Below are 24,717 nucleotides of genomic sequence, written 5' to 3'. Positions count from 1 at the left end.
GGAGAACGTCTCAATGTGCAAATCGAGCTATATTCACATAAAGGGTCCTGCATTTCAATTTTGTCTGAGTTTGTGTTTGCGGGTCCCAATCACATACCCACACTTGCACACACACACACATCAAGACAAGTGATTCGTAGAAGAAACACAATGCTAGCTAGATGTGTCCCAGAGTGACACAGCTCTGGGGAATATTTTCAAATATTCTCCTTTCCATTTACTGGGTTTTTACAGGTCTTTAATGAGGATATGGCAAACAGTGGGGGGAAATTACTAAGAAGAGTCAATATATATATTATTAAAAAGAACAAGAGTCAGAGATATTTTTCAACGTGAGCTTTCACACACTCCTCAATGAATTTTCTTAAATGGGAGAAATCACTCTCAAGGGAAATTTCTGTTTGTTTTTAGTTTAGGTTTTCTGGTGGGGAGGGACAAAAAGTGAGTGGTTTCTGTAACTAGGTTGTTCAAATAGATCTAATAAACCCTGTTACTGGAAATGGTAGGCTGTGAATTTCCAGTCAGAGGATAGAACACTCTGCTGTCCCCGCCTACATTTCACAAGGCTGGGAGGAGGTCTTTGCAGGATAAATACACAGCAGCACCCGGGAAACTCCAGCATCCGGGCAGGCGGCGGCTCTGGATCCACTGCCCACATCCCGCTCTCCCAGGCAGGTAATCTGTGATGCTCCCACACTGGGAGCCAAGGGACCCCTTTCCCAGGGTGGTTCTGGCCTCGGTCAGGGGTCGGTAGAACCTGAGGAGGGAGGGAGGCGGGAGGATGTGTGTCCGATGCTAGGAGGGTTCTGAGCCCTCTGAAGGCCAGTCCTCTCTCTGGGTCTCAGTGTTCATCCTGCAAAGGGAGGGATGTGACACCGGGGCTTCTGGGGGCAATTTTGTTTTTGAGTCTTTAGGGTTTTGATTCGAGCCCGCTGTGCACCCCATCCAGCGGTGCATCCACCATCAGGTCAGAGCTCCCCCGAGGGTCCTGAGGTGCATCTCCTTGCCTGGCACAGGGCGCTGCTCTCAGAGAGCCCTGGAGACAGAATTAGTGCAGTGGATCCCCCTGGGCAGAGGCTGCAAGGTCTCCAGGGGGGTTTCCTGGGCTCCACTATCTCTCCGGGGACCCCAGCAAGCAGACAGGAGCTGAATCTGCCCAGCACAGAAGACAGACGGCTCAGAAACAGAGCCAGCCCTCCAGCCCAGCCCAAAGCTGCTTTTGTCACTTAGTCGCTAAGTCGTGACTGGCACTTTTGCAGCCCCATGGGCTGTAGCATGTCAGGCTCCTCTGTCCATGGGATTCTCCAGGCAAGAATACTGGAGTGGGTTGTCATTTCCTCCTCTAGGGTATCTTCCTGACCCAGGAATCAAACCCGCATTCCCTGTGTCTCCTGCATCGGCAGGCAGGCTCTTTACTATCCAAGCCACCACCATCTGGCTAGCTATTTCTCCAGGAAGAATTTTGGGGGGGAATGTTTAATTCTTGGTGAAAGAAACCATTGCATCAGCTCTGCATAAACAAACTTTTGGGACAACTGGTCACCTCTGTCCTCAGGCTTGTCCCAAGGCCTTTCCCCTGGGCTCCATATGAGACTCAGCTCAGGCTCCTCCCTTCCACCTCCTCCTCTCCTTCCCTCCACCCTTACCACCCCAGCAGTCCTCTCTCCAATGAACCCTGAAATGAGGGGTCAGAGGCTACAGATAAACAGCCCTCTTTGCTGAGGTCACCAGCTTTGACCTCAGTCTCTCCTGAGGCTTCCAAGCTGTATCTCTGTCCCCAGGGATCACAGTCCGACTTGTTGAGTCCTAGAAAGTGTTGCTAGTGGAGGGGCTGACACATCTGGAACTCCTCTTAGGAGCCCAGCACCTTCATCCTCTATGTCACCTGAGCCATTACATATGATGGACGGAGGTGGGAACTGAGGATCAGAGAGGTTCAGTCACTGCTTGTCACCACACGGCACTCACAAGTGGTCCAAACGAAATCCTTGACCAGGTCTGAGACTCTGAACTCACCTGCTTCTCCCCACTAGGAGGCCTTTCCAGGCTCTTCTTGGAAACACCCTCCACATGTCCAGATGGCAGTGGTGGGCAGAATGCTCTGCCCTTCTTGTTCTTTGCACCAGCCCTCCTCAGGGCAGCCAGGCTCCAGCACGGCTCCCGCTGCCTGCGCGGCCTCTCTCCTGAACCCTCTCTGTGACCAGGCACCTCGACAGGAGAGCCTCCCTGAGGTCACACCCTTGTCCTCAGAGGCGGGGAGAGGTGCACTGTCCCCTGATGAGTGCAGGGCTCCTTCCTGGGGGGACAGAGAGGGGCACGGTGGGAAAGGAGCCCGGCTTCCCAGGCCCCTCTGACGGTGTCAGCTCCCGGGAGGGGGATGGTTTCTCGCTGGCCAGCACCTCACACCCATCATTAGCTTCCCCACCCTGGAGCCAGGCACCCCAGGCTCCTCCCCCTCACTCCTCCATGGCTTGCTGTGAGACCTTGGAAAAGCCCCTTCCCTGCTCTGCCCAGTCTCTCCACCGTGGAAATTGGTACCAATCACAGCACTTGGTCAAAGGGCGAGGGGGAGCCCAGAGCCCCCTCATGTGTGTTGGGAGCCCAGGAGGGTGCCTACCCCTGGGAGGTCAGAGAGGAGCAGGTCCGAGAGAACAGAGACCACCGGGGACAGTGGGTGGGGGGTGGGATGTCATCTAACATGCAGAGACTGAAAGGAGCTTTGCTTTTCAGACATGAGGGCAGAGAGAATGTCTACCCTCCTGGCTCTGGGGCTCCTGGTGGCTGGACTCTGCTCCAGTGTCCACTGCCTCACAGAGAACGTGACCCTGGAAGAACCGCACAAAGGGGCATCTGTGGATGACCACTCATTAGCCTCCAGCAACACTGACTTCGCCTTCAGCCTCTACAAGCAGTTGGCTTTGGAGAACCCCAATAAGAATGTCATCTTCTCCCCTCTGAGTGTCTCCATAGCCTTGGGCTTCCTGTCCCTGGGGGCCCGTGGCTCCACCCTGACAGAGATCCTGGAAGGTCTCAAGTTCAACCTCACAGAGATCCAGGAGAAAGAGATCCACCAGGGCTTCCAGCACCTCCTGCAGACGCTCAATCGACCCAGCAACCAGCTGCAGCTGAGCATGGGCAACGCCATGTTTGTGCAGGACCAGCTGAAGCTGCTGGACAAATTCATAGAAGACGCCCGGGTGCTGTATGCCTCCCAGGCCTTCCCCACCGAGTTCAACGATTCCAACGCTGCCATGAAGCTCATCAACGACTATGTGAAGAATAAAACCCAGGGGAAAATTGAGGACTTGTTCAAGGACCTTGACCGCTTCACGAAGATCATCCTGGTGAATTACATCTACTTTAAAGGTGGGTGGCCGGATTGCGGTTGGGGAAGATGTACATTTAGTTCTCAGGCTTCAGGATCATTTCTATCCTGGCTCAGCCAACTATGTTGCCAGCAAACCCCTATAGAGAAGTCTCCTCGTGGTTTGGGGGGCTTAAACACCAAGGCCCACCCTGACCATAGTCTTTGTCTATTTTAGCTTTTTCCAAATTTCTTTTCTCATTGTAGGGCAGTGACTACCTTATGTGAGGCAGAGTGATGCTTTTTTTTTTTTTTTTAATTTATTTGTTTGACTGCCTTAGTTCTTGGCTGCATCACGTGGGATCTTTCGTGGTAGTAGGCAGAGTCTATAGTTGTGGCAGGCAGGTTCAGTACTTGTGGCATGCTGACTTTGCCTGGAGGCATGTGTCATCTTATTTCCTAACCAGGGGTTAAACCCATGTCCTCCACATTGTAAGATGGATTCTTATGCACTGGATTGCCAGGTAAGTCCCAGAGGGAGAGTTTTTATTCTGAGTTAAACTTGCCTGCCTGCCAAAAGAAGGAGAGCTTTCCTTTCAGATCTATCTGTGGGGGATGGGGACTCCAGTTTCCTCCCTGATGAGACAGTTTAGGACACACTTAGGAAGGCCTCTGCTCTGGACACTGTGGGCTGCGTCAAACGAGGGCGCCCTCTAAATGGACCTGGTCTCTGGGGGTTGAAGTGGGGCTGGTGGCCAACTTCACAGTGTGACAACCTCTGAGCAGCCTGGCCATCTCAAGATTCTTCAGTGGTGCGCTTCTGCTATCCTGAGGCAAGACCACATCTGGGGAAAGTCTCGGGGTTGGACAACATCTGGGCCATGATATCTTCATTTTTTTAAAATTCATTTATTTTTTAATTGAAGGATAATTGCTTTACAGAATTGGGTTGGTTTCTGCCAAACATCAGTATGAATCAGCCATAGGTATACACATGTTCCCTCCCTCTTGAAACTCCCTCTGGGGCACAATGTCTTCCCAGATTCTAGCTGGTCCAGTGCCCAGTCTCATTGATAGCAAGTTGCTATGACAAACCTCAGCCAGGAAATTCATAAGAGGTAGAGTGAAGGCAGAAAGATTTCACCTAGGGAGCCAACAGTGCAAAAGGGACTCAAAATAGATAAGGCACAAAAAATTGTCATTGAATCATGAAATGGTCAGGTGTCTAAGAGACCCTAGCTGTGGCGGACAAGTTAGCCCTGAGTTGGGGGCTCCTGGCCAAGTCCAGGGCTACCCTTCCTTCATCTGTGTTTTCATCTGTAAATAAAGGCACAGGATGGCATTTCCTTGGAAAAAGAATCCAGGCATGACCTGCCATGTTTGTTATTTGTGTCCCTGGTGGCTCAGGTGGTAAAGTGTCTGCCTACAATGCAGGAGACCCAGGTTCAATCCCTGGGTTGGGAAGATCCCCTGGAGAAGGAAATGGCAACCCACTCCAGTACTCTTGCCTGGAAAATTCCATGGACAGAGGAGCCTTGTAAGCTACAGTCCATGGGGTCGCAAAGAGTTGGTCACGACTGAGCGATTTCACTTCACTTCGTGCTTTCTTCTCCTGCCAACCCACTCCATCTTGGGAATTTCTCCTCTAAAATGGCCTCCTCAGGGGCACCTGGCCAGCCCCACTCTCTGTCTGCTCCTGCCTCTCCCCATGGGGACAGAGGCAGGGATGGAATCAAAGTAGGAGGTGGGGATGGATACACACTCCACGAAGCCCCAGAGCCCTATCTCCCCTGGAAGTCCCTGCCTCTGAGAGTGACCCATTCTCCTGGGTGGAGACTCAAGTTCTTGTGTCTGCTGACCCCGCCCTGCCCTCCAGGTCCCCGTGTGGCTCCTGCTCCAGCCAGGCTCACGAGGCTGTGAGGACGTGTGTCCTCCCTACAAAGCCAACGACCAACCCCTGGTCACCAACATGCCCCCTTAAAGGACCAGGAGGTCCCATATCTCTCCATCCTCAGCCTCATCCCCATCTCTCTGTTGTCCTCCACATTCCTGTTGACTTCGCCTTTAGCACAACTAACCCGCTTTGTTTCATATCCCGCTTCCCAATCCTGACATGCAGGGTTCACCCCCACCCCCTTGGACTTACCCACCTGCCCAGGTGTATGTGCACACCTAGCAGGCCCACATAGAGGTCCATGATATGGGGGCTGCTGGCGTGGGGAGGGTCTTCCCTGCTCAGGGACCAGGACTGAGGAGGAGTGACTTCAGCTCTTGCACTCACAGACTCTTGACCTGTTCCCCCTCCCCCAGCCCAGTGGAAGACCCGCTTTGACCCCAAACACACTCAGCAGGCAGAGTTCCACGTGAGCGAGAACAAGACGGTGGAGGTGCCCATGATGAGCATTGGCCTTAAAACCCCTTACTTCCGGGACGAGGAGCTGGGCTGCACGCTGGTGGAGCTCACGTACACCAGCAACGACAGCGCCATCTTCATCCTCCCCGACGAGGGCAAGATGCAGGACCTGGAAGCCAAGCTGAACCGGGAGACGCTGACGAGGTGGCGAGGATCCCTGCAGCCCAGGTGACTCCCCAGGACCCGGGGCTGTGGGTTCACCTGCCTTCTCGGTCCTTCCCCCTCTTCCTGGACTCCTGACCCCCAGCAACAGGGCCTCAGGAGTGTGCAGGCCCGGGGGCAGAGGCGGGAGAGCCTGTAGTGAGATATCCTTGCCCTTTGCTGCCTGTGTGGCTCTGAGCCTGATTCTTTCCTCCTGTAAGATGATGGCATCAGAGGGGACAGGGCCTTCCTCTCACACTTAACACGTGCTGTGTCGTGAGGATCCACAACATGTGGGCTGTTGTCTCCCTCTTGGGTGGGGGAGCAGATGGAATTGTATCAGCTGAGGACTCAGGTGAGATAGACTCCAAGAATCAGCTTTGCACGGGCTACACGTTACATTCACTCATATTTTAACCAACCTTTCAGCATTGGTTTCACAGGTTGATTGAGAAGCTATTGTGTGCCAGGGACTAATTATGCTCTGAGGGTAGGTCAGCAGATAGAACAATAAATTCTCTGCCCTCATGAGCTTACTCTGTGATTGAGCGAGACCTACGAGAAATAAATGTAATGAATAATTTGGTGTGTTGAATGGTTAGAAAGGGGGAGACAGGGATAATAAAGCAAAAAACAGATAAAGAAAATTGGACCCAGAGGTATTTTGTGATTGTAACTAGGAGAGCCCTTAGGTGGTGTTTGAAGTGAGGGACTGAACCATGCGGATGTGTTGGGAAAAGCATCGCTGACCAAAAGAACAGCCAGTGCAAAGCCTCTGAGGCAGGAGCGAGCCTGGCGTGGTTGAGGATTAGTGAGGCCAGAGCAGGAGAGCAGAGGGAGCGAGAGGGAAGCTGGGTGAGGTCGGGGTCCTCAGGGAGGACTAAGGTCACTAGGGCCTTGCAGACCCTTTGACTCCCCCACCATCTAAGGGAAATGGAAACTCATCACAAGGTTTTGGGTCAAAGAGTGAAAGATCTGAGTGATGCTTTAGAAGAATCACCCAGGGCGCCTAGTGGAGATCAGACAGCACAGGACATGCATGGAGGGAGGGAGGCCAGCCAGGAGCCCAGTGGGGTCACCCAGGGGAGGGCGCGGGGGGCTGGACCAGGAGGAGCAGGAAGTGTGGGGAGAGGTCGGGCTCTGGGTAAATCGAGGGTAAATACACAGGTCAGGAGGTGGGCTTCAGGAGACGGATCTCAGGGGGACAGGAGAGGGAGAGGCAGGGCTGGGCCAGGGCCTGCAGTGGGGGGGCTAGGAGGGGGTGTGGGCAGCGTGAGGGGGCGGGGTGCCCCCCACCCAGAGTCCCGTTCCCAGGCTCACATTCCCCCGGCCACTGCCTGTGCTTCTCTGGGGCTCAGCTCCCTGCTGAGAGGGGAGGGGTGTCCTTGACCCTCTGTTCTGAGTGGAGGATCTGCAGACCCAAGAGGGATGGGTGTGGGAGGCACTTTATAAACCACAGGGACTGGAGACCTGCCTGCACGTGACCTAGAGGCTGCAGCCCCTTCCCGACTCCTGTCCAGGGGACCTGAGGCCTTGGGGCTCCTGACTCCCAGCCCCTCCTCCCTGCAGATCCCAGGAGACCCCAGGACACAGGACCCCCTCCCCGTGGTTGTGCTCCTTCCCAGCCCCTCCCCCTCCAACCCCAAGAGCTACCACAGGGCAAGGTCCCAGTGAATAGTGGTAAATGGGGAGAATATCCACCAGACACCTTGATTTACAAGCCCTGAGGGGACATGGACCTACACACTCCTGGCCCTTAAAGGATGCTCAGTAGGAATTTGTTGACTAATGCATAAAGGAGGGAGGAAGGATGAAAGTAAGGAAGAAAGAATGTAGGTCAATGAAGAGGAATAACTACCTCCCTGCTACAAGGGAGCCAGAGTTTAAGGGAAGCCTCAGTCTCCTCACATTTAGCATCTGTCAGACCAGTCACCATGGTAAGAGTCTTAAGGGAAGTACAGACAGAGAGGGAGGGAACCTGGGGGTGGGGGACAGCTTCTCTTACTCCAAGAAACTGCTGGCGGCTCTGCTCAGAAGCAGCAACCCTGCCCGCAAGAAACTCACCGGGAAGGCAAGAGAGAGATTCTGAATATTGAATGATTCAGGTCCCCCTAACCCTTGAATGCAGCCCCCAGCTCTCCATGTCCCACTACTGTCCCTGCCAAGCCCCTCCCCACCTTGCAGCAGCCCCTCTTCTGCAAGTGCCTCCACCTGCCTCGTGGCCTCCTCTTCACCCAGCCCACTCCTTCCCCTCCCCAAGGACTCAAACTGGATGCCACCTCCTGCAAGAAGCCTTCCTGGTGACCCTGGTACATCCCTCCCGGTGCTCCCCCCTACCCCTTGCCACAGCATGGTCTCCCAGAAGCTGTGAAATCTGTGTTGGAGAAGGGTGATTCCTGAGCCCTGCAGGATTGCAGGGGAGATGCAGGGCCAGGTTGGGGCAAGCCCACAGCCCCTGCCTTGGCACGCTGCCCTGAAGGTGAGACTGCTGCAGACAGGAATGCATAATTAAGGAATTAAAGAGAGTTAGCCCGAGGAATCTAGAAACTGAGGAAAGGAGTACTTATTCCAGGGAGAATGGGGTGGATGGAGATGAAACCAAGTAAGACCTCGCTGAGACATGGGAGAAAGGTGAGCACTGAGTTGAGTAAGCCATCAAGTTTATTTTCTCACTTCCTAGTTTGATAGATACCCTCTACCTGCCCAAGTTTTCCATCTCCAGTGACTATAATCTGCCACACATCCTTTGTAAGCTGGGCATCCAGAAAGTCTTCACCGCTAAGGCTGACCTGTCAGGAATCACAGATGTCATGGACTTAAGAGTTTCCCAGGTGAGTTTTTAAACTTTGGACATTTCATCTTCCACATAGGAGCTTGAAAGGTGACAGCCAGGCAGACCTTTGGGTAATCTTGAATTTGCAAAACAACTACATTGCTCATTACTCAGATCCGTTCAGTTCAGTCACTCAGTTGTGTCCGACTCTTTGAGACCTCCATGGACTGCAGCATGCCAGGCTTCCCTGTCCATCACCAAATCCCAGAGTTTACTCGAACTCATGTCCATTGAGTCGGTGATGCCATCCAAACATCTCATCCTGTGTCATCCACTTCTCCACCTGCCTTCAATCTTCCAATATCAGGATCTTTTCCAATGAGTCAGTTCTTCTCATCAGGTGGCCAAAATATAAGAGCTTCAGCTTCAGCATCAGTCCTTCCAATGAATATTCAGGAGTGATTACCTTTAGGATAGATCAGTTTGATCTCCTTGCAGTCCAAGGGACTCTCAAGAGTCTTCTCCAGCACCACAGTTCAAAAGCATCAATTTGTCAGGCGAGTGTATGCTCCTTGGTTCTTTGTCTTGTCACAACAAAAATTTGGACTGATGGACATTAAAGCCCCCCTCGGCGGGTCACAGCTCTTGGGTCTTGAACAGACCGTGTTATAACTCTCGGGTCTTGAACGGGCGGCGTTCTAGCTCTTAAATAAATCAGTGTTACAGCTTAGTGTTACAGCTCTATTTTATTTAGATAATAGCAGGAAAATCCATCTTTGAGGCGTGAGGGTACGTCGATCCAAAGACACGAGGAGAAGAGCACCTCATCGCATGGGAGAGAGAGAGAGAAGAGAGCTTTGGCTCCTCTTTTTATATGTTTCTCTGTCCCTGGGCCTGTCCTATGTAAATTGGGCCAGCCAGGAGTGTTGTTTGTTTTACCTGAGGTTCTCACTCAGGTCCTCGGACCTTCCTTTGTTCTATTTTCGCGAGCTTTTCCCTTCCAGGTCTATTAGCCACTGCCATTCTGGGCTCCTTTTCCCTATTTTAACTACCTAACAAATTCTTCGGCACTCAGCCTTCTTTATGGTCCAGTTCTCACACCCATGCATGACTACTGGAAAAACCACAGCTTTGGCTACACAGACCTTTGTTGGTAAAGTGATGTCTTTGCTTTTTAATATGAAGGGCATTCCTCAGTTACTCTGCCTGCAATCCTCTGGCCCAGGGGAGCTGGGTTATAACCATCTTGGGGGCTGGTTCTACCTTCTTTGTAATATATTTTGGGATAGACATCAGTCTTGGGAATGTGCCTGAGGTGGAATCAGCTATAGACCCCCATCCCCTGATGCACCTTTTACTGCCTATGGGATAAATTATTAAAGCCCTTAGTCCCAAACCTTGTCATTTTTAAAAGACATGTGATAGTTCTTGGTTCCTGTGCAGTGCTCAGCAGAGAAGGTAAGAGGTAGTAGGTACTAACAATGGCTCAGGGCCACCATAATCAATATACACGAAGAGCATGACAGAAGAACACCCGGGGTCCTGATACTGCGATCTGAGAAGCAGAGAACTCAAGAGTGACTAGGGGTGGAGCTGGGCAGCCCTGCAGTACCCCCTGTACCCCAGCTGCCAGAGGATCTGGTAAAGGGGGCACAGGGGCTATGGGGCCTCGCGGTCCAGGGATGGAAGCCAATCCTAGGCAAGGTGGCTGAGGGCTCAGGGACACGTCAGCTGGGGCAGGAGAGGAGCAGAAAGCAGTGCTCGCCATCTGCTGCTTTGACATGGAGGTACTGTGGACGGTTCCCTGCAAGAAAACTGCCTCTATCTGGCCCCTTCCCCTGCACTAGGGAGTGTTTGGGGGGCAGCACAGTCTCTGGACTCAGACAGAGGGGATTCATATCAGGGAGCCCCTGCTCTATGCTTCTCTGACAGTGGGCCCAGGACTTACAGCCTTTGACTGCTTTGCACAGCCGTGGGTCACGTCTATGTGAACCGGCCAACAGGTTTGTTGGGAAAAACAAAGTTGAACAGGTAGATAAGCATAGTGACAGGCCAGCAGCAGAAGGTGGATGATTATCAGTCCCCTTAGAGGCGCTCAGGCAGCTTATCACCTCCTGCCCACCCGGTCTCCCATCGGTAATACTCTGCTGTCCCCACAGGTGGTCCACAGCGCTGTGCTGGACGTGGACGAGGAGGGCACGGAAGGAGCTGCTGCTACGGGAGTGGAACTTTCTCCCAAGTCCGCATTAATGACTATTGTGCGCTTCAACAGGCCCTTCCTGATTGCCGTAGTTCTCAAAGACACTCAGAGCATCATCTTTTTGGGGAAAGTCACCAACCCCAGTCAAGCCTAGAGCTCCGCTCTGAGCTCTGGGTCCCCTCCCTAAGGAGTGGGGTGCCCAGGTCCCTGGGGGCAGCCTGGGCCCTGTGCACTGAGGATCCACCCTTCCTGTCCCCACCTGCTCACCTGTGGGGAGGTGGCAGTGAGTCTTCTGGGGGCTCCACATGCACAGGGCGTCTGTGTCCTGGTCACGAGGAGGCCCCGAGACTTTGACAGCAATAAACCACCTTACTTGGACAGCACTCTTTTCTGTGTGTCTCTGCCCTGATCCACCTGACTCCATGCCCTGCTGCTGCCTGGGCCTCGAGGCCAAGCACCCAGACCTCGCCACCTCTGGGCCCCTCTTCTTCAGACTCATCAAATGGCCCAGGAGCGGGCTTTGTGCCTGTGACCAAGCCCACTGGAGCGCAGGCCCAGGAGAGGAAGGGGCCTTTGCTGCCTGCTGCCCACTTCCGGGGGTCCTGGTTCCAGGTCAAGGCTCACTCCTTCCTCCCCAGGTCCTGGGATGTGTCCTTGTGCTCACCTGCAGGGGCTCCAGCCCGGATCTGGCACAGCTGGACCCTGCCGTCCTGCAGGTGAGCTGGACCTTTCTCCCTCCAGGATCTCTCCTTCTGCCCCCAGCACCCCAACCTGGGAGACCAGCTACTTGCAGGTTTCCAGCTGGGCTCCTCTCCCCCTGATGCGTTCTACGTCCTCCCCTGACAGAGGCAGGGCTGGCCCGGGGCTGGGGGTCCTGGTGACTAGAGTGGATGAGATCAACGTGCCTTGGCTAATCAGGGTCAGACAGTGAGCCACAGCTATGAGCACAGTGGCCAGCAGCATTCCCGAGGGGCCTCCATCCTCTGGGGTCCTTGGTATGGAAGCAGGGGCAGGAAAGGACGGTGACAATGATGAAAGTCATTGTGATCAGTGAGCCAAGGCATAGAGCATGTCCTCTGTGCCAATTACTGTGCAAACGCCTCAAGATCCCGCCCCCCTTTCAGCATCACACAGTCCCATCTCGGGGGAGGGGCAGTTTACAGATTTCCACCCAACTGAGATGGAAACGGAGGCTCAGGAAGGTAAGGAGCTGCCTGAGGCCCAGCAGCTGGTAGGTGCTGGAGTCAGGACTGAGCCCAGAGTATGGTGGGGAGTGATTCCTGACCAGATGAGAGGATCACGGAGCAGACAGCTGTTCTGACAGAAGGCCAGGTACCTTGTGCACCTGCTGGAGTGCCCTGACCTCGCCCCATGCACATGGGGCTCTCTTTGCACCCCCAACACCCAGGGTGGGGATCTGGCTTCCTGCACACCAGTTCCTGGAATCCAGAGGCATCATAGGTCTCAAATTAGCTGGGTCTTCTCCAGCTGTGTCCCCTCTGCCCTCTCTAAGTGGCACCCAAGCTCCCATCCTCCTCTTCCCTCCCCCCTCCCCACCCCATTACTTCCTAGGCTCACAACAGAGGGTCAGTCTCATCAGACACCCTCATAGCCGCTCTCCCACCTCCAGCTGACCCCTCCTCAAATCCTCTTATCCCAGAGCCTGACCTTGGGTGATTGACTTAGCCCATCTGAGCCCCGGTTCTCATCCCTGATCTTGCACTTGCAGGGAGCTGCTGAGGGGGTGCAGGTGTGGGAAGACCCTCCTGTGCAGGGGGTCCTGGAGATCTGGGCTCAGCTCCAGGCTCTGCCGCTGCACAGGGGCCCCGCCACCTTCCTCAGGTCACCCGACCTCTCTGGGCCGCTCCCTCCTCTCTGTGGGGTTGTGTGAGAATCCCTCGTCCCAGTGCGTGTGTGCTAAGTCGCTTCAATCATGTCCAACTCTGCGAGGCTCCTGCCTCCATGGGATTCTCCAGGCAAGAATATTGGAGTGGGTTGCCACGCCCTTCTCCAGGGGATCTTCCCAACCCAGGGATCAAACCAGTGTCTCTAACGTCTCCTGCCTTGGTGGGTCCCAGGGTTGTAGGAAATCACAGTGATCATGGGCCAGGGGGACCCTGCCCAGGACCTGGCTCAGGGCAGACCGCCAGGAGGCAGCCAGTTTTATTCCCCTGGTGGACCTGAGGCTGTGTCCTGCCTAGCAATTCTGACTCGGAAGGTCTCAGGGGGACCCAGAATCTATGTTAGTAAGGGTCTGAGCTGACCCTTGGATCCACAGAGCCAGCCATTGTTACCCTTTTAAAGGGAAATTCACATTCTTTCTCTTCCTGCTAGAGACCCTGGATGGCCCCCACCTCTTCAAGAAAAATATCCACCCTCCTCACCACAACCTCAGCGCCCCATTTGATCTGTTCTTGCCAACTTTCTGACCTCTCCTGTGACCATCCTTGCCCACACTCTGCTGCAGTGATCCTGGCTTTCCTGATGTTCTAGAATCTAGAAAGCTGTTTCCTGCTTCAGGACATTTGCACTTGCTGTTAGCTGCTTGAACAGCCTTTTGCTTGAACAGCCACCCTTCCGTGGCACACTCCCTCGCTTCACTCATTCTCTGCTCAAAGGTTACTGCCTCAGAGAGGCCCCACCTCTATCCTCACCACTCTCTACCCTGCGTTGGTTTTCTTCTGCCCATCTGAAAGAACATAATACATTGGCTTGGTTTCTTCTCTAGAATGTAAGCTCCAGTTTTCCAGGTGACCTTGGGTAGTCCTGGACTTTTCTGTACTTGAAGTCTCTTGTCTATGAATGGAAGAATCACCTGAAATTCGGCCTCCAAGAAATCTTCATCTGTAATGTTTGTTCCTTATCAGTCACAGGCAAAGAACAGACAGCTCTCTATCTGATCATTTGCTTAGTAATCTGCTTTTTGAACATCTCAAGTTGGTTAAAATATTTATCAATTTCTAGCATTTTAACATTCATTCATTTGTTCATTCACTCATTCACCAAACGTCAACCAGAAGTCTTCCATCTCTTTGGACTTGAGCTACCTGCTGGGGATGCAGGAGAGAGGAGACACAGCTGTTTCCTGGGGGAACTTGGGGCCAGTGGGGACCGACACAGAGAATTCTCACAGAGCAGTGTGTCCTGGACAGCCAGGGCCCTAAAACCACAGACTTCTGAGTTGACAGGACATTGAAGACTCTTGACAGTCCGGTGGACAGCAAGGAGATCAGACCAATCAGTCCTAAAGGAGATCAGTCCTGAATATTCATTGGAAGGACTGATGCTGAAGCTGAAGCTCTAATACTTGGTGCGAAGTATTGACTTCGCATCTGATGCAAAGAACTGACTGCAAAGACTGCCTCCTGATGAGAAGAACTGACTCACTGGAAAAGACCCTGATGCTGGGAAAGATTGAGGGCAGGAAGAGAAGCAGGCCACTGAGGATGAGATGGCTGGGTGGCATCACTGACTCAATGGACATGAATTTGAGCACAGTCTGGGAGATAGTGAAGGACAGGGAAGCCTGGCGTGTTGCAGTCCATAGGGTTGCAAAGAGCTGACATGACTGAGCGACTGAACAACATGATGCAATGTGAAGGTGGTTCAATGGGTAAATCAGTCCCAGAGATAAGCTCCTTTATTCTCTATTGACTTCATCCTTGAGCAAATATTCAGTCTTCAGCATATGAAGGACGGGCAGCCTGGGCCCTGTTTGGGAGGAAGCGGCCCTGTTTTTCAAGAGATGGAAATGCAGAGCCCTGATTACAGCCAGGAGCAATGGCAGCCAGATGAGGCCTAGACAGGGGAGCCTGAAAGAGGCATGGAGGGCAGTTAGTTCCTGGAAGGCTTCCTGGAAGAGGTGGCCCCTGCGCTGAGATGGGATGATAGATCAGGAGAGAGCCAAAAAGGGATTTCAGCAGAAAGAGGAACATGGTCAAGCTCGTGGAGGTAGGATGAGCTGGCACCCCACGGCTTGTTGCCCACGTGTGCAGCTCTTAGAACTTGAGGGGCAGAAGTGTGTTTTGGAAGGAGGTGACCTGTGGCTGGCTCACCAAACTGGCTGGGAGCTGAGAATCCAGCCCTACCCATGGCCCCACATTCACCTGAAATTGAAATCTTCACCTGAACCTTAGAGGAGCTGGGGACAGACAGCATGTCTGCAGGGCACTTGACACAGAAGCTCGTCCCTGGAGGGGGAGTTGTGACAGGCTGGTCTCCTGGGATGACCAGGACTGTTCTGAGGCTCCCCCGGCCCATCACCCACCCTCAGCACCAGCAGCAGTGAGGAGAACAACTACCCCCTCAGTGCAAGGTGTGTGGGAATCCATGGGTGGAGGAGACAGAGCTGTGAGCATGGGAGGTGCTGGGACTGGGGCTGGGGTCCTGGGCTAAGGCTCAGGGGTTTGCAGCCCAACTCCCTGAGTCTCAGTTCCCTCCTTTGCCCCCTTGACCACTCAGGGTGGCCATGGAGCTGAAACCAGAGATGCACATGGACCTTCTTTACACCAGGGAACGCGGAGCTCATGGGAGCCACGCTCCAGCCTCTCCTGGGTCATTCTCTCCTCTAGGATACTTCCTGCTGTGACACTGTGCCCATCACAGGAGTGTAGCCCAGGGAATCAAACTGGCCTCCTAGGAGCTTCTCTTACAACTCTTTCAAATGTCATGTTGGCCTGATTACTTTCTTGGAGTGGTTTTTTTTTTTTTTAATTTTTTTATTAGTTGGAGGCCAATCACTTCACAACATTTCAGTGGGTTTTGTCATACATTGATATGAATCAGCCATGGATTTACACGTATTCCCCATCCCGATCCCCGCTCCCACCTCCCTCTCCACCCGATTCCTCTGGGTCTTCCCAGTGCACCAGGCCCGAGCACTTGTCTCATGCATCCCACCTGGGCTGGTGATCTGTTTCACCATAGATAGTATACATGCTATTCTTTTGAAATATCCCACCCTCACATTCTCCCACAGAGTTCAAAAGTCTGTTCTGTATTTCTGTGTCTCTTTTTCTGTTTTGCATATAGGGTTATCGTTACCATCTTTCTAAATTCCATATATATGTGTTAGTATGCTGTAATGTTCTTTATCTTTCTGGCTTACTTCACTCTGTATAAGGGGCTCCAGTTTCATCCATCTCATTAGGACTGGTTCAAATGAATTCTTTTTAATGGCTGAGTAATATTCCATGGTGTATATGTACCACAGCTTCCTTATCCATTCGTCTGCTGATGGGCATCTAGGTTGCTTCCATGTACTGGCTATTATAAACAGTGCTGCGATGAACATTGGGGTGCACATGTCTCTTTCAGATCTGGTTTCCTCAGTGTGTATGCCCAGAAGTGGGATTGCTGGGTCATATGGCAGTTCTATTTCCAGGTTTTTAAGAAATCTCCACACTGTTTTCCATAGCGGCTGTACTAGTTTGCATTCCCACCAACAGTGTAAGAGGGTTCCCTTTTCTCCACACCCTCTCCAGCATTTATTGCTTGTAGACTTTTGGATAGCAGCCATCCTGACTGGTGTGTAATGGTACCTCATTGTGGTTTTAATTTGCATTTCTCTAATAATGAGTGATGTTGAGCATCTTTTCATGTGTTTGTTAGCCATCTGTATGTCTTCTTTGGAGAAATGTCTGTTTAGTTCTTTGGCCCATTTTTTGATTGGGTCATTTATTTTTCTGGAATTGAGCTGCAGGAGTTGCTTGTATATTTTTGAGATTAATCCTTTGTCTGTTTCTTCATTTGCTATTATTTTCTCCCAATCTGAGGGCTGTCTTTTCACCTTACTTATAGTTTCCTTTGTAGTGCAAAAGCTTTTAAGTTTCATTAGGTCCCATTTGTTTATTTTTGCTTTTATTTCCAATATTCTGGGAGGTGGGTCATAGAGGATCTTGCTGTGATTTATGTCGGAGAGTGTTTTGCCTATGTTCTCCTCTAGGAGTTTTATAGTTTCTGGTCTTACATTTAGATCTTTAATCCATTTCACAATTTGTATGGAAATACAAAAAACCTCGAATAGCCAAAGTAATCTTGAGAAAGAAGAATGGAACTGGAGGAATCAATCTGCCTGACTTCAGACTCTACTACAAAGCCACAGTCATCAAGACAGTATGGTACTGGCACAAAGACAGAAATATAGATCAATGGAACAGAATAGAAAGCCCAGAGATAAATCCACAAACCTATGGACACCTTATCTTTGACAAAGGAGGCAAGGATATACAATGGAAAAAAGACAACCTCTTTAACAAGTGGTGCTGGGAAAACTGGTCAACCACTTGTAAAATAATGAAACTAGAACACTTTCTAACACCATACACAAAAATAAACTCTTGGAGTGGTTTTTCAATGGCAAGTACGAATCAATAGAACTTTCCACTTTTATGCAGCATGAACAGAAAAGTTAATATGTACTCAACAGAAAGTGTTTGCAAAACTTTTGTAACTCAAAAACCTTGTCCTTTGTGAGCTGGCTTGGTGGCAGGTGTGGCACAGAGTGACTTGCAGACTGAGAACAGAGACAGGGTGTAAATTGGTTAATAGGTTTATGCCAGACTTCATTATCTCTGAGTTTAATGTCTGGGCATTTTACATAAATGGAACCACACAGCATGAAATCTTGTGTGTCTGCCTTCTTTCACTTAACATGGTATCTTCAAGGTTCATCCACATTGTTTACGTGTCAGTAGATGTGTATACATGTCACTTCATTCCTTTATATGGCTGAACAGTATTCCATTGTCTGAGAATACCATACTTTGTTTATTCATTCATTAGCTGATGGACAGTTGCCTGTTTCATTTTGGGGGGTATTATGAATATGCTAATATAGTCATTCTTGTTCAGATATTTTTGTGGACGTATGTTTTCATTTTGCTGGGGTGTACACCTTGGAATGGAATTGCTGGGTCATGTGGTTAACTCTATCTTTAGCTCTTTGAGGAAACACCAAGCTGATTTCCACAGCAGCTGCACCATTTTTGCATTCCATCAGCAATTTATAAGGGTTTAAATATCTCCATATTCTTGACAACACTGGTTATTTCTATTATTGCTAGTTATTTTTACCATTATGGTAGATGCAAGGTGGTATCTCATTGTGGTTTTGATTTACATTTCCATGAGGATGAATGATGGTTCAGTGCTTAGTGGACTTTTGTGTATCTTCCTTGGAAAAATGTTTATTCAAGTCCTTTGTGCAGTTTTTTATTGGATTGTTTGTCTTTTTATTATTGAGTTGTAAATAATCTTTAAATGTTCTAGATATACTTCCCTCATCAGATATGTGATTTGCAAATATTTTCTCTCATTCTGTAGATTGTCTTTTCACTCTCTTGATAGTGTCTTTTGATGCACAAAAGTTTCTAATTTGGATGACATCCAGCTTATGTTTTTTTGTTGGTAGTGATCATGATTTCGGTGTCAGATCTAAGAATCCATTGCCAAATCCAATCATGAATATTTTATTCTATGTTTTCTCCTATGAATTTTATTGGTTTAGCTCTTATGCTTAGGTTTTTGATCCATTTGGAGATCATTTTTATACATGGTTTGAGGGAAAGGTCTAAAATGACCCACTCTATTTTCCAAGAATATATTGCAATGTATTTTAATTGAAATTGAATTGAATTTTTTTGCTGCACTCAAAGTTTCTTGAGGACATGGGGACTTTGACACTTTTTGTTGTGTTCTCAATAAGACTATAGTGATTAACAGATAGTAGGTACTCAATAAACATTTGGTGAATAAATGAATGAATAACTTACTGTAATATTTGTTACTGACTATGATCATTGATATATTTAGGGTAAATCTTCTAACTTTCTATTTGTTTTCTCTTCGATCTAGCTATAGTCTGTGTTTTTCCTCTTGCTATATTTTTGGGGTTATTTGAGGAATTTTTATGTGTTTTTGTTTTACACAACTGTTGGCCTATAAGCTATACTCCTTTGTTGTACTTTTTTTTTCAGTTGATTGAGAATTTATGATAAACCTCCTGGGGCAGACCTTTGCTCTTTAATTTTTCTGTTCTTGCTCTGCCTTGTTAGTTACTCAGTCGTGTCCAACTCTTTGTGACCCCATGGACTGTAGTCCCCCAGGCTCCTCTGTCCATGGGATTCTCCAGGCAAGAAAACTGGAGTGGGTTGTCATTTCCTTCTCCAGGGGATCGTCCCAACCCAGGAATCAAACCCAGGTCTCCCTCATTGCAGGCATGTTCTTTACCATCTGAGCCTCCTGGGAAGCCCAGGGACAGGCAGACTCAGCTTGGCTAGCCAAGTCAGTGTCAACCCTCCCTGCACGATCGCTGTAGGCCTAGATCTTTCCAGGATTCTCTATGTCCCAGCATCTCCCAGGACACTGGGACCAGGGTCTCCAGGTGATTGTCCACCCACGAGACAGGAAACCTCACACTCGTTGTCTCTGCAGGTCCCCTGCAGCTCAAGGCCCCATTAATGCCCAAACCAACTTGACTGATATCCATGGATTAATATCTTCCTTCTGTGACTTGTCAACCATTTTTTCTCTCTAGGCTTCTTATCATCAGCATTTAAATGTGCTCACTTTTCACTTAACTTTTAATTTTTAAAATTATATCTTCCATTGCTTCCCCCCCCCCCCCCCCCCCGCTTCCCTTTTGTCTCAGACAGTAAAGAATCTGTCTGCAATGTGGAAGGCCTGGGTTCGATCCCTGGGTTGGGAAGATGCGCTGGAGAAGGAAATGGCAACTCACTCCAGTATTCTTGCCTGGAAAATCCTAGGGACAGAGTAGTCTGGTGGGCTGTACTTCTTTGGGTTGCAAACAGTCAGACACAACTGAGTGACTAACACTTTACCTACAGCTTTTTTAAGGAAAAAATATTTCTCCTATGTAGACTTTTTAACACTGAAGTATATGTGATGTATGTACACAGTTTTTATACTGTCATTTTGAGGGAATAAAGGTCAGAGAGGAGTAAATATACACCCTATTTTATTTTATTTAAATAACTTTATTTTGGCTGTGCTGTGAGCTTTGTGGATCTTGGTTCCCTGACCAAGGATTGAACCTGGGCCCCAGAAGTGAAACCTCTGAGTCCTAACCACTGGACCACCAGGGAATTCCCCTCACCTTATTTTAAACACGTTCATTTTCCTGAATGTTTATAATCCAAATGATTTGATTTTAGAGGAGAAAGTCCTCAGGGAGAAAAACAATCATTTAAAAACCTTTGAATCTCAAAAAAATGTCTTCCTTTATACCCCCTCTAGCTCCCCCTTGACTGTCATTTTTCTTTGATGCAAAATTGCTGGAGAGAAATGTCTCCCCTTGCTGTACCCCTTGCGCACCGCTCATTCTCTCTAAACTCTACAATCTGCTTTCTCCTCCCACACCTCGACTGTCGCTGCTCCTGCAAGTCACAAAGACCCCCACTTGTAGGTCCAGCCTGTCCTACGAGCCCTCTTTGTCCTTTTCCTCTCTCCCAAAGTGTCCCTGTGACCCTCCTCATCTTCTTCCGTCTGTTTGGTGCCCTCTTTTCCTTTTTCTTGTCCCTGAAGTGTGGTCATTCCTGATCAGGGGCCCCAGGCTCCCTTCTGTTCACGCTGTCACCAGGAGGGCATCCTCACCAGGAAGTCTCGTCTCTCCCACGTGTTAGCAGGTTTCCAGGCCCTGCTCAGATTTCCTTACTCAAAGAAGCAAATGCTGACTGTTCTTTCCATCATGGATGCAGGCCACGCTGCCAGGCATCTCAGGTCTATATATAGGAGCTCATCCTCTTCCTCCCATATCCTCCTCCTCCTGTGTTACCATTTCTCCAAGTGGCTCCCTCCAGTTTCCTAAGCTCCCAAGCTGGCAACGCGAGTGTCACCTTTACTGAAGACTGTTCTTACTTCTTTATGAAGAATTGATGCCTCAGTCCAATCTATGGTATCTCCTAACTGTGTCTCAAAAGGTCTCTTTTCCTCTATTTTCAGATCTATATCCCCTGATCTATACCCCTTGACCAACTACCGTCTTCACCTTAATTCCTTCCATTGTCTTCTAACTGTGTGCCACTGCATTTAGGCAGAGCAGTGTTGAACTGTGTGGAGACAGCCCTGGGTCTGAGGAAGTGGGAGCATTGCATCCAAGCAGACTCAACGTTAGCCATTTTACTGGTGATCATGATTTTACAGAGCTTCACACACAGATCACGGAGGTTCAAGGAGCGCAAGGAAGCTCCCCAGGATCAGCTGGGTTTAGAGTCCAAACATCCTGACTCTTCTGTTTACTACACCTTTGCTGGGGACCACCAGCCTCAGCCGGGAAGTCTACCTTCTTGACGTTGCAGTACCTCACTTAGACCACCAGAGGACCCCATGGATCACACAAATCTGGTCTTAAAACTTGCTGAGTGGGAGGGACGTCGCTTTGACAGCATCTCAATAATGTCTCAAACGGGCAAGTTAGGAGAAATACGGGATTTCATTGGTTGGAGTTAGTTCATAGTGCCTTTAGGGTGATAGAGAGCATGATCAGAGTTTATAAACTGCATGAGAAGTCAGTGGTCTTAGCTTTGCAGCCCACGAGTCTCTGCTGTTACTCTTAAAACAGTTTGCTGTGGCCTTATCTGGGTACACAGGGGGCTTAACAAGCTGCAGTTAATCCATTCTGGACTTAGAGAGTACCTGTTGGGTATGGCATATCTTTTTGGCAAGTCCTAGTACAGTTTTCTTTGCAAATTGTGATTTTATTTCCATTGCTTATTGGGATTGACAACTTTGCCCAGAAAGAGGATGCTCTAGCTGTCCTGGAAATTGATGACCATCGGGAAGGAACTGTTGAAATGCACAATGGTGGATTAGGTGCTCCTGGCAGAGAAATGAATCTTGATGCCCATGGTAGCAGCTGCTTCAGTGCGCTCCTCAGTCATCTAAACCACAGCCCTTATGCAGCACCATGGGGCCAATAGGACTTCATACACTTAGATACAAGAGCAAGTGTCTGGTTTGGCTGCGAGGGTAGGCAGTGGGGTGGGTCTGTGGAATCCAGCCTTTGAAATGTGTGGCCTGTGAGTTACAGTCCATGGGGTCGAAAAGGGTCGACCAACAGAACAACTGACTTACCAACTGAGCAACTCTAACAACAAAAGCAGCAGTAGTAACAGTAATCATTGTTAACCGTTGGTCTTTTGGAGAAGATGCTTTCTGTCATTTAAGGGCAGTGGTAGTTCACAATGTCAGGTCATTTGGCCAAGGCTGTGTTACTATTACATGTCAAACCAAGATTTCAGCTGAAGCCTGCTAATCCCAAAGTCACCATGGATAACTGCAGGCAGGGGGAAATACAGCCATATACAAGTCATCCTGTGTATTCAAGCTCAAGGTACCATTGCCTATTCAAACTCAAAGTACCATCTTGTTTCCAGATTACTCTATCTTTCCCCATTAGACTCTCCTATCATCCCTCCTGATTTCCCCAGTCTGAAACATAAAATCCCATCATTTGAAAAACTCTCTTATCATTAGTTTCAACTGAATTATTTCTCCTTTGTTCTGGCCACTCATATTTCCTCCATCCCTGTAGCCAGGGGGAACTATGACTTCCAGAGCATCCTCTGCCCTCTTTATGTCCGTGTCTGCACTGCCGAGATACTGGAAATCACACCCCTACACAGGTCAATGACCTGATCTGTGAGAGTTGGACATAAAGAAGGAGAAATACTGAAGAACTGATTATTTTGAACTGTGGAGCTGGAGAAAACTCCCACTCTTGCCTGCTAGATCTTTGAGGTTTCCTGATGTCTCCTTGTCTCCCTGTCCCAGACTTCTGGTCCATTTGCATCTCCAGGAAGGATTCAGTAAGTAGATAACATCTCTCTGTAGCACATGGAAAGCAGGAGTCATTTGAGGGGAGCTCCCTCACCTTCTGGCCACATGATTAGAGCCACACGCTCACCCTCTTGTCCTCTCTCTAGGATAGAAAGTGTGCCATGCCTCTGGGCAAAGGGCTCCTCTCTAATGCTTGGCATCCCATCCATCCCCACCTCATCATCTCTGATTACTTCTTCCATCTTCTATGGGATCACTCATCTAGAGCCGAATATCCTGGAGTGTGAAGTCAAGTGGGCCTGAGGAAGCATTACTATGAACAAAGTTAGAGGGGGTGACAGAATTCCAGCTAAGCTACTTGAAATCCTAAAAGTCGATGCTGTTAAAGTGCTGCACTCAATATGTCAGCAAATTAGGAAAACTCAGCAGTGGCCACAAGACTGGAAAAAGTCAATTTTCATTCCAACCCCAAAGAAGGGCCATGCCAAAGAAGGTTCAAACTGCTGTACAGGTTCGGTCATTTCACATGTTAGTAAGATTATGCTCAAAAACCTTCAAGCTAGGCTTCAGCTGTAAGTGAACTGAGACCTTCCAGATATACAAGTTGGTTTTAGTAAGAACAGAGGAACAGAGATCCAATTGCCAATATTCGTTGGATCGTGGAGAAAGCAGGGGAATTCCAGAAAAGCCTCTAATTCTGCTTCACTGACTACGCGAAAGCCTTTGTGTTGTTGCTATTGTTGTTCAGTTGCTCAGTCATGTTTCCCTCTTTGTGACCCCATGGACTGCAGCACGCTAGGCTTCCCTGTCCTTCACTATTTCCCAGAGTTTTCTCAAACTCACGTCCAATGCGTTGGTGATGCCATTTAACCATCACATCCTCTGTCGTCCCCTTCTCCTCCCGCCTTCAATCTTTCCCAGCATCAGGGTCTTTTCCAATGAGTCAGTTCTTCACATCAGGTGGCCAAAGTATTGGAGCTTCAGAAGCAGCCCTTCCAATGAATATTCAGGGTTGATTTCCTTTAAGATTGACTAGTTTGATCTCCTTGCTGTCCAAGGACTCTTAAGAGTTTTCTCCAGCCCCACAGTTCGAAATAATCAATTCTTCAGTATTCCTCCTTCTTTATGTCCAACTCTCACATACACACATGACTCCCGGAAAAACCACAGCTTTGCCTACACAGACCTTTCTCGGTAAAGTGATGTCTCTTTCCCCACTTGATACTCTGTCCCACTCATTTTTTTTTTTTCCTTGCTGGGAACACTGTCCACTCCATTTACCCTCAACCCTCTACTTTTCCTCTACTGGCAGAACTGAGATCCCTTCCTCCAGGAAGCCTTCCCTGACTTCCTCCTGAGTTTGGTCCTCCCCTTTCAGCCTTCTTTGTTCATCACCCATCTTCCCCATTATATCCTAAGTTCCATGAGGACCATAGCTGAAAAATCCTTATGGGCAAAATGGCTTTGTGGTTTAGAGTGTTCCTCTGACATCCATCTGGTTAGCGTAACATCCTACCTGCAATAGTCTCTAGCAGTATGGCCTTTAGGGAATTACAGAGGCTCTCTGTTCCTCTATTTCCTTATTGGTAAAACAGGACGAGGAACAGCAAGTATCTCGTGTGATCAGCTCAAGGACTAAATAGGTGATTTCAGGTAGAGGTCTCAGCAGGCTGCCTGGCAGAGACACCTCAACCCTTCATTTGCGGATGATGTCATTATTGCCCGGAGCTGTTCTCCCTGGAGATGACAGAGCCCCTGATCACAGCAAGGGGAGGCAGGGCTGGGTGTTGCTCTCACTGCACGTGTGTGTGTTTACTGCTATTTCACTCCCAGGACATCTCTTCTGCCTGCTGATGGGGATCCTCTGTCAGGGGAGGAGGTGGAACTGGTCAGGAGGTGGAGGAGCTCAGCTGGGAACCTGGAAGTAGCTGGTCTCCCGGGTTGGGGTGCTGGGGGGCAGAGGGGTGATCCTGGGCTGAGGAAGGCCCAGCTCAGCTGCAGGAAGGAGGGGTCCTCCAGGGGCTGTGCCAGAGGAGGTCAGGGTTGGAGCCCCCTGCAAGTGAGCACGAGGGGACATCCCAGGTCCTGGG

The 24,717-nt window shown here is 49.8% G+C and overlaps 1 protein-coding gene and 1 non-coding gene across 3 annotated transcripts; both read left to right on the top strand.

Annotated features, from left to right (window-relative positions):
• Positions 1-572: 572 nt before the first annotated feature.
• Positions 573-11,209, top strand: LOC133068490 (serpin A3-1-like). Of its 2 annotated transcripts, none has more exons than XM_061159710.1 (5): positions 573-675; positions 2,731-3,366; positions 5,615-5,885; positions 8,539-8,689; positions 10,791-11,209. In XM_061159710.1, exons 2-5 carry the CDS (start codon positions 2,733-2,735, stop codon positions 10,983-10,985), a joined length of 1,251 nt encoding a protein of 416 aa, XP_061015693.1. In that variant the 5' UTR covers positions 573-675; positions 2,731-2,732; the 3' UTR covers positions 10,986-11,209. The 2 variants fall into 2 exon arrangements, with proteins under 2 accessions (XP_061015693.1, XP_061015694.1); XM_061159711.1 differs by having other exon boundaries at positions 613-671.
• TRNAC-ACA (transfer RNA cysteine (anticodon ACA)) lies at positions 4,697-4,768 on the top strand. Its single transcript has one exon. It is a non-coding gene; the product is annotated as a tRNA-Cys (tRNA).
• Positions 11,210-24,717: the final 13,508 nt, after the last annotated feature.

The sequence above is a fragment of the Dama dama genome, chromosome 13 (assembly GCF_033118175.1).
Source record: "Dama dama isolate Ldn47 chromosome 13, ASM3311817v1, whole genome shotgun sequence".
In the NCBI taxonomy this organism is placed as follows: domain Eukaryota; kingdom Metazoa; phylum Chordata; class Mammalia; order Artiodactyla; family Cervidae; genus Dama; species Dama dama.
Note: the sequence above shows the minus strand (reverse complement) of the source record. Positions and strands in the feature narration are given on the sequence as shown.

Bases quoted from the DNA above. Each gene is read 5' to 3' on its own strand.
- LOC133068490 (XM_061159710.1), top strand. From the start codon at position 2,733: ATGAGGGCAGAGAGAATGTCTACCCTCCTGGCTCTGGGGCTCCTGGTG. The intron at 3,367-5,614 runs GTGGGTGGCCGG...CCCCTCCCCCAG, and splicing joins GAATTACATCTACTTTAAAG to CCCAGTGGAAGACCCGCTTT. The intron at 5,886-8,538 runs GTGACTCCCCAG...CTCACTTCCTAG, and splicing joins CGAGGATCCCTGCAGCCCAG to TTTGATAGATACCCTCTACC.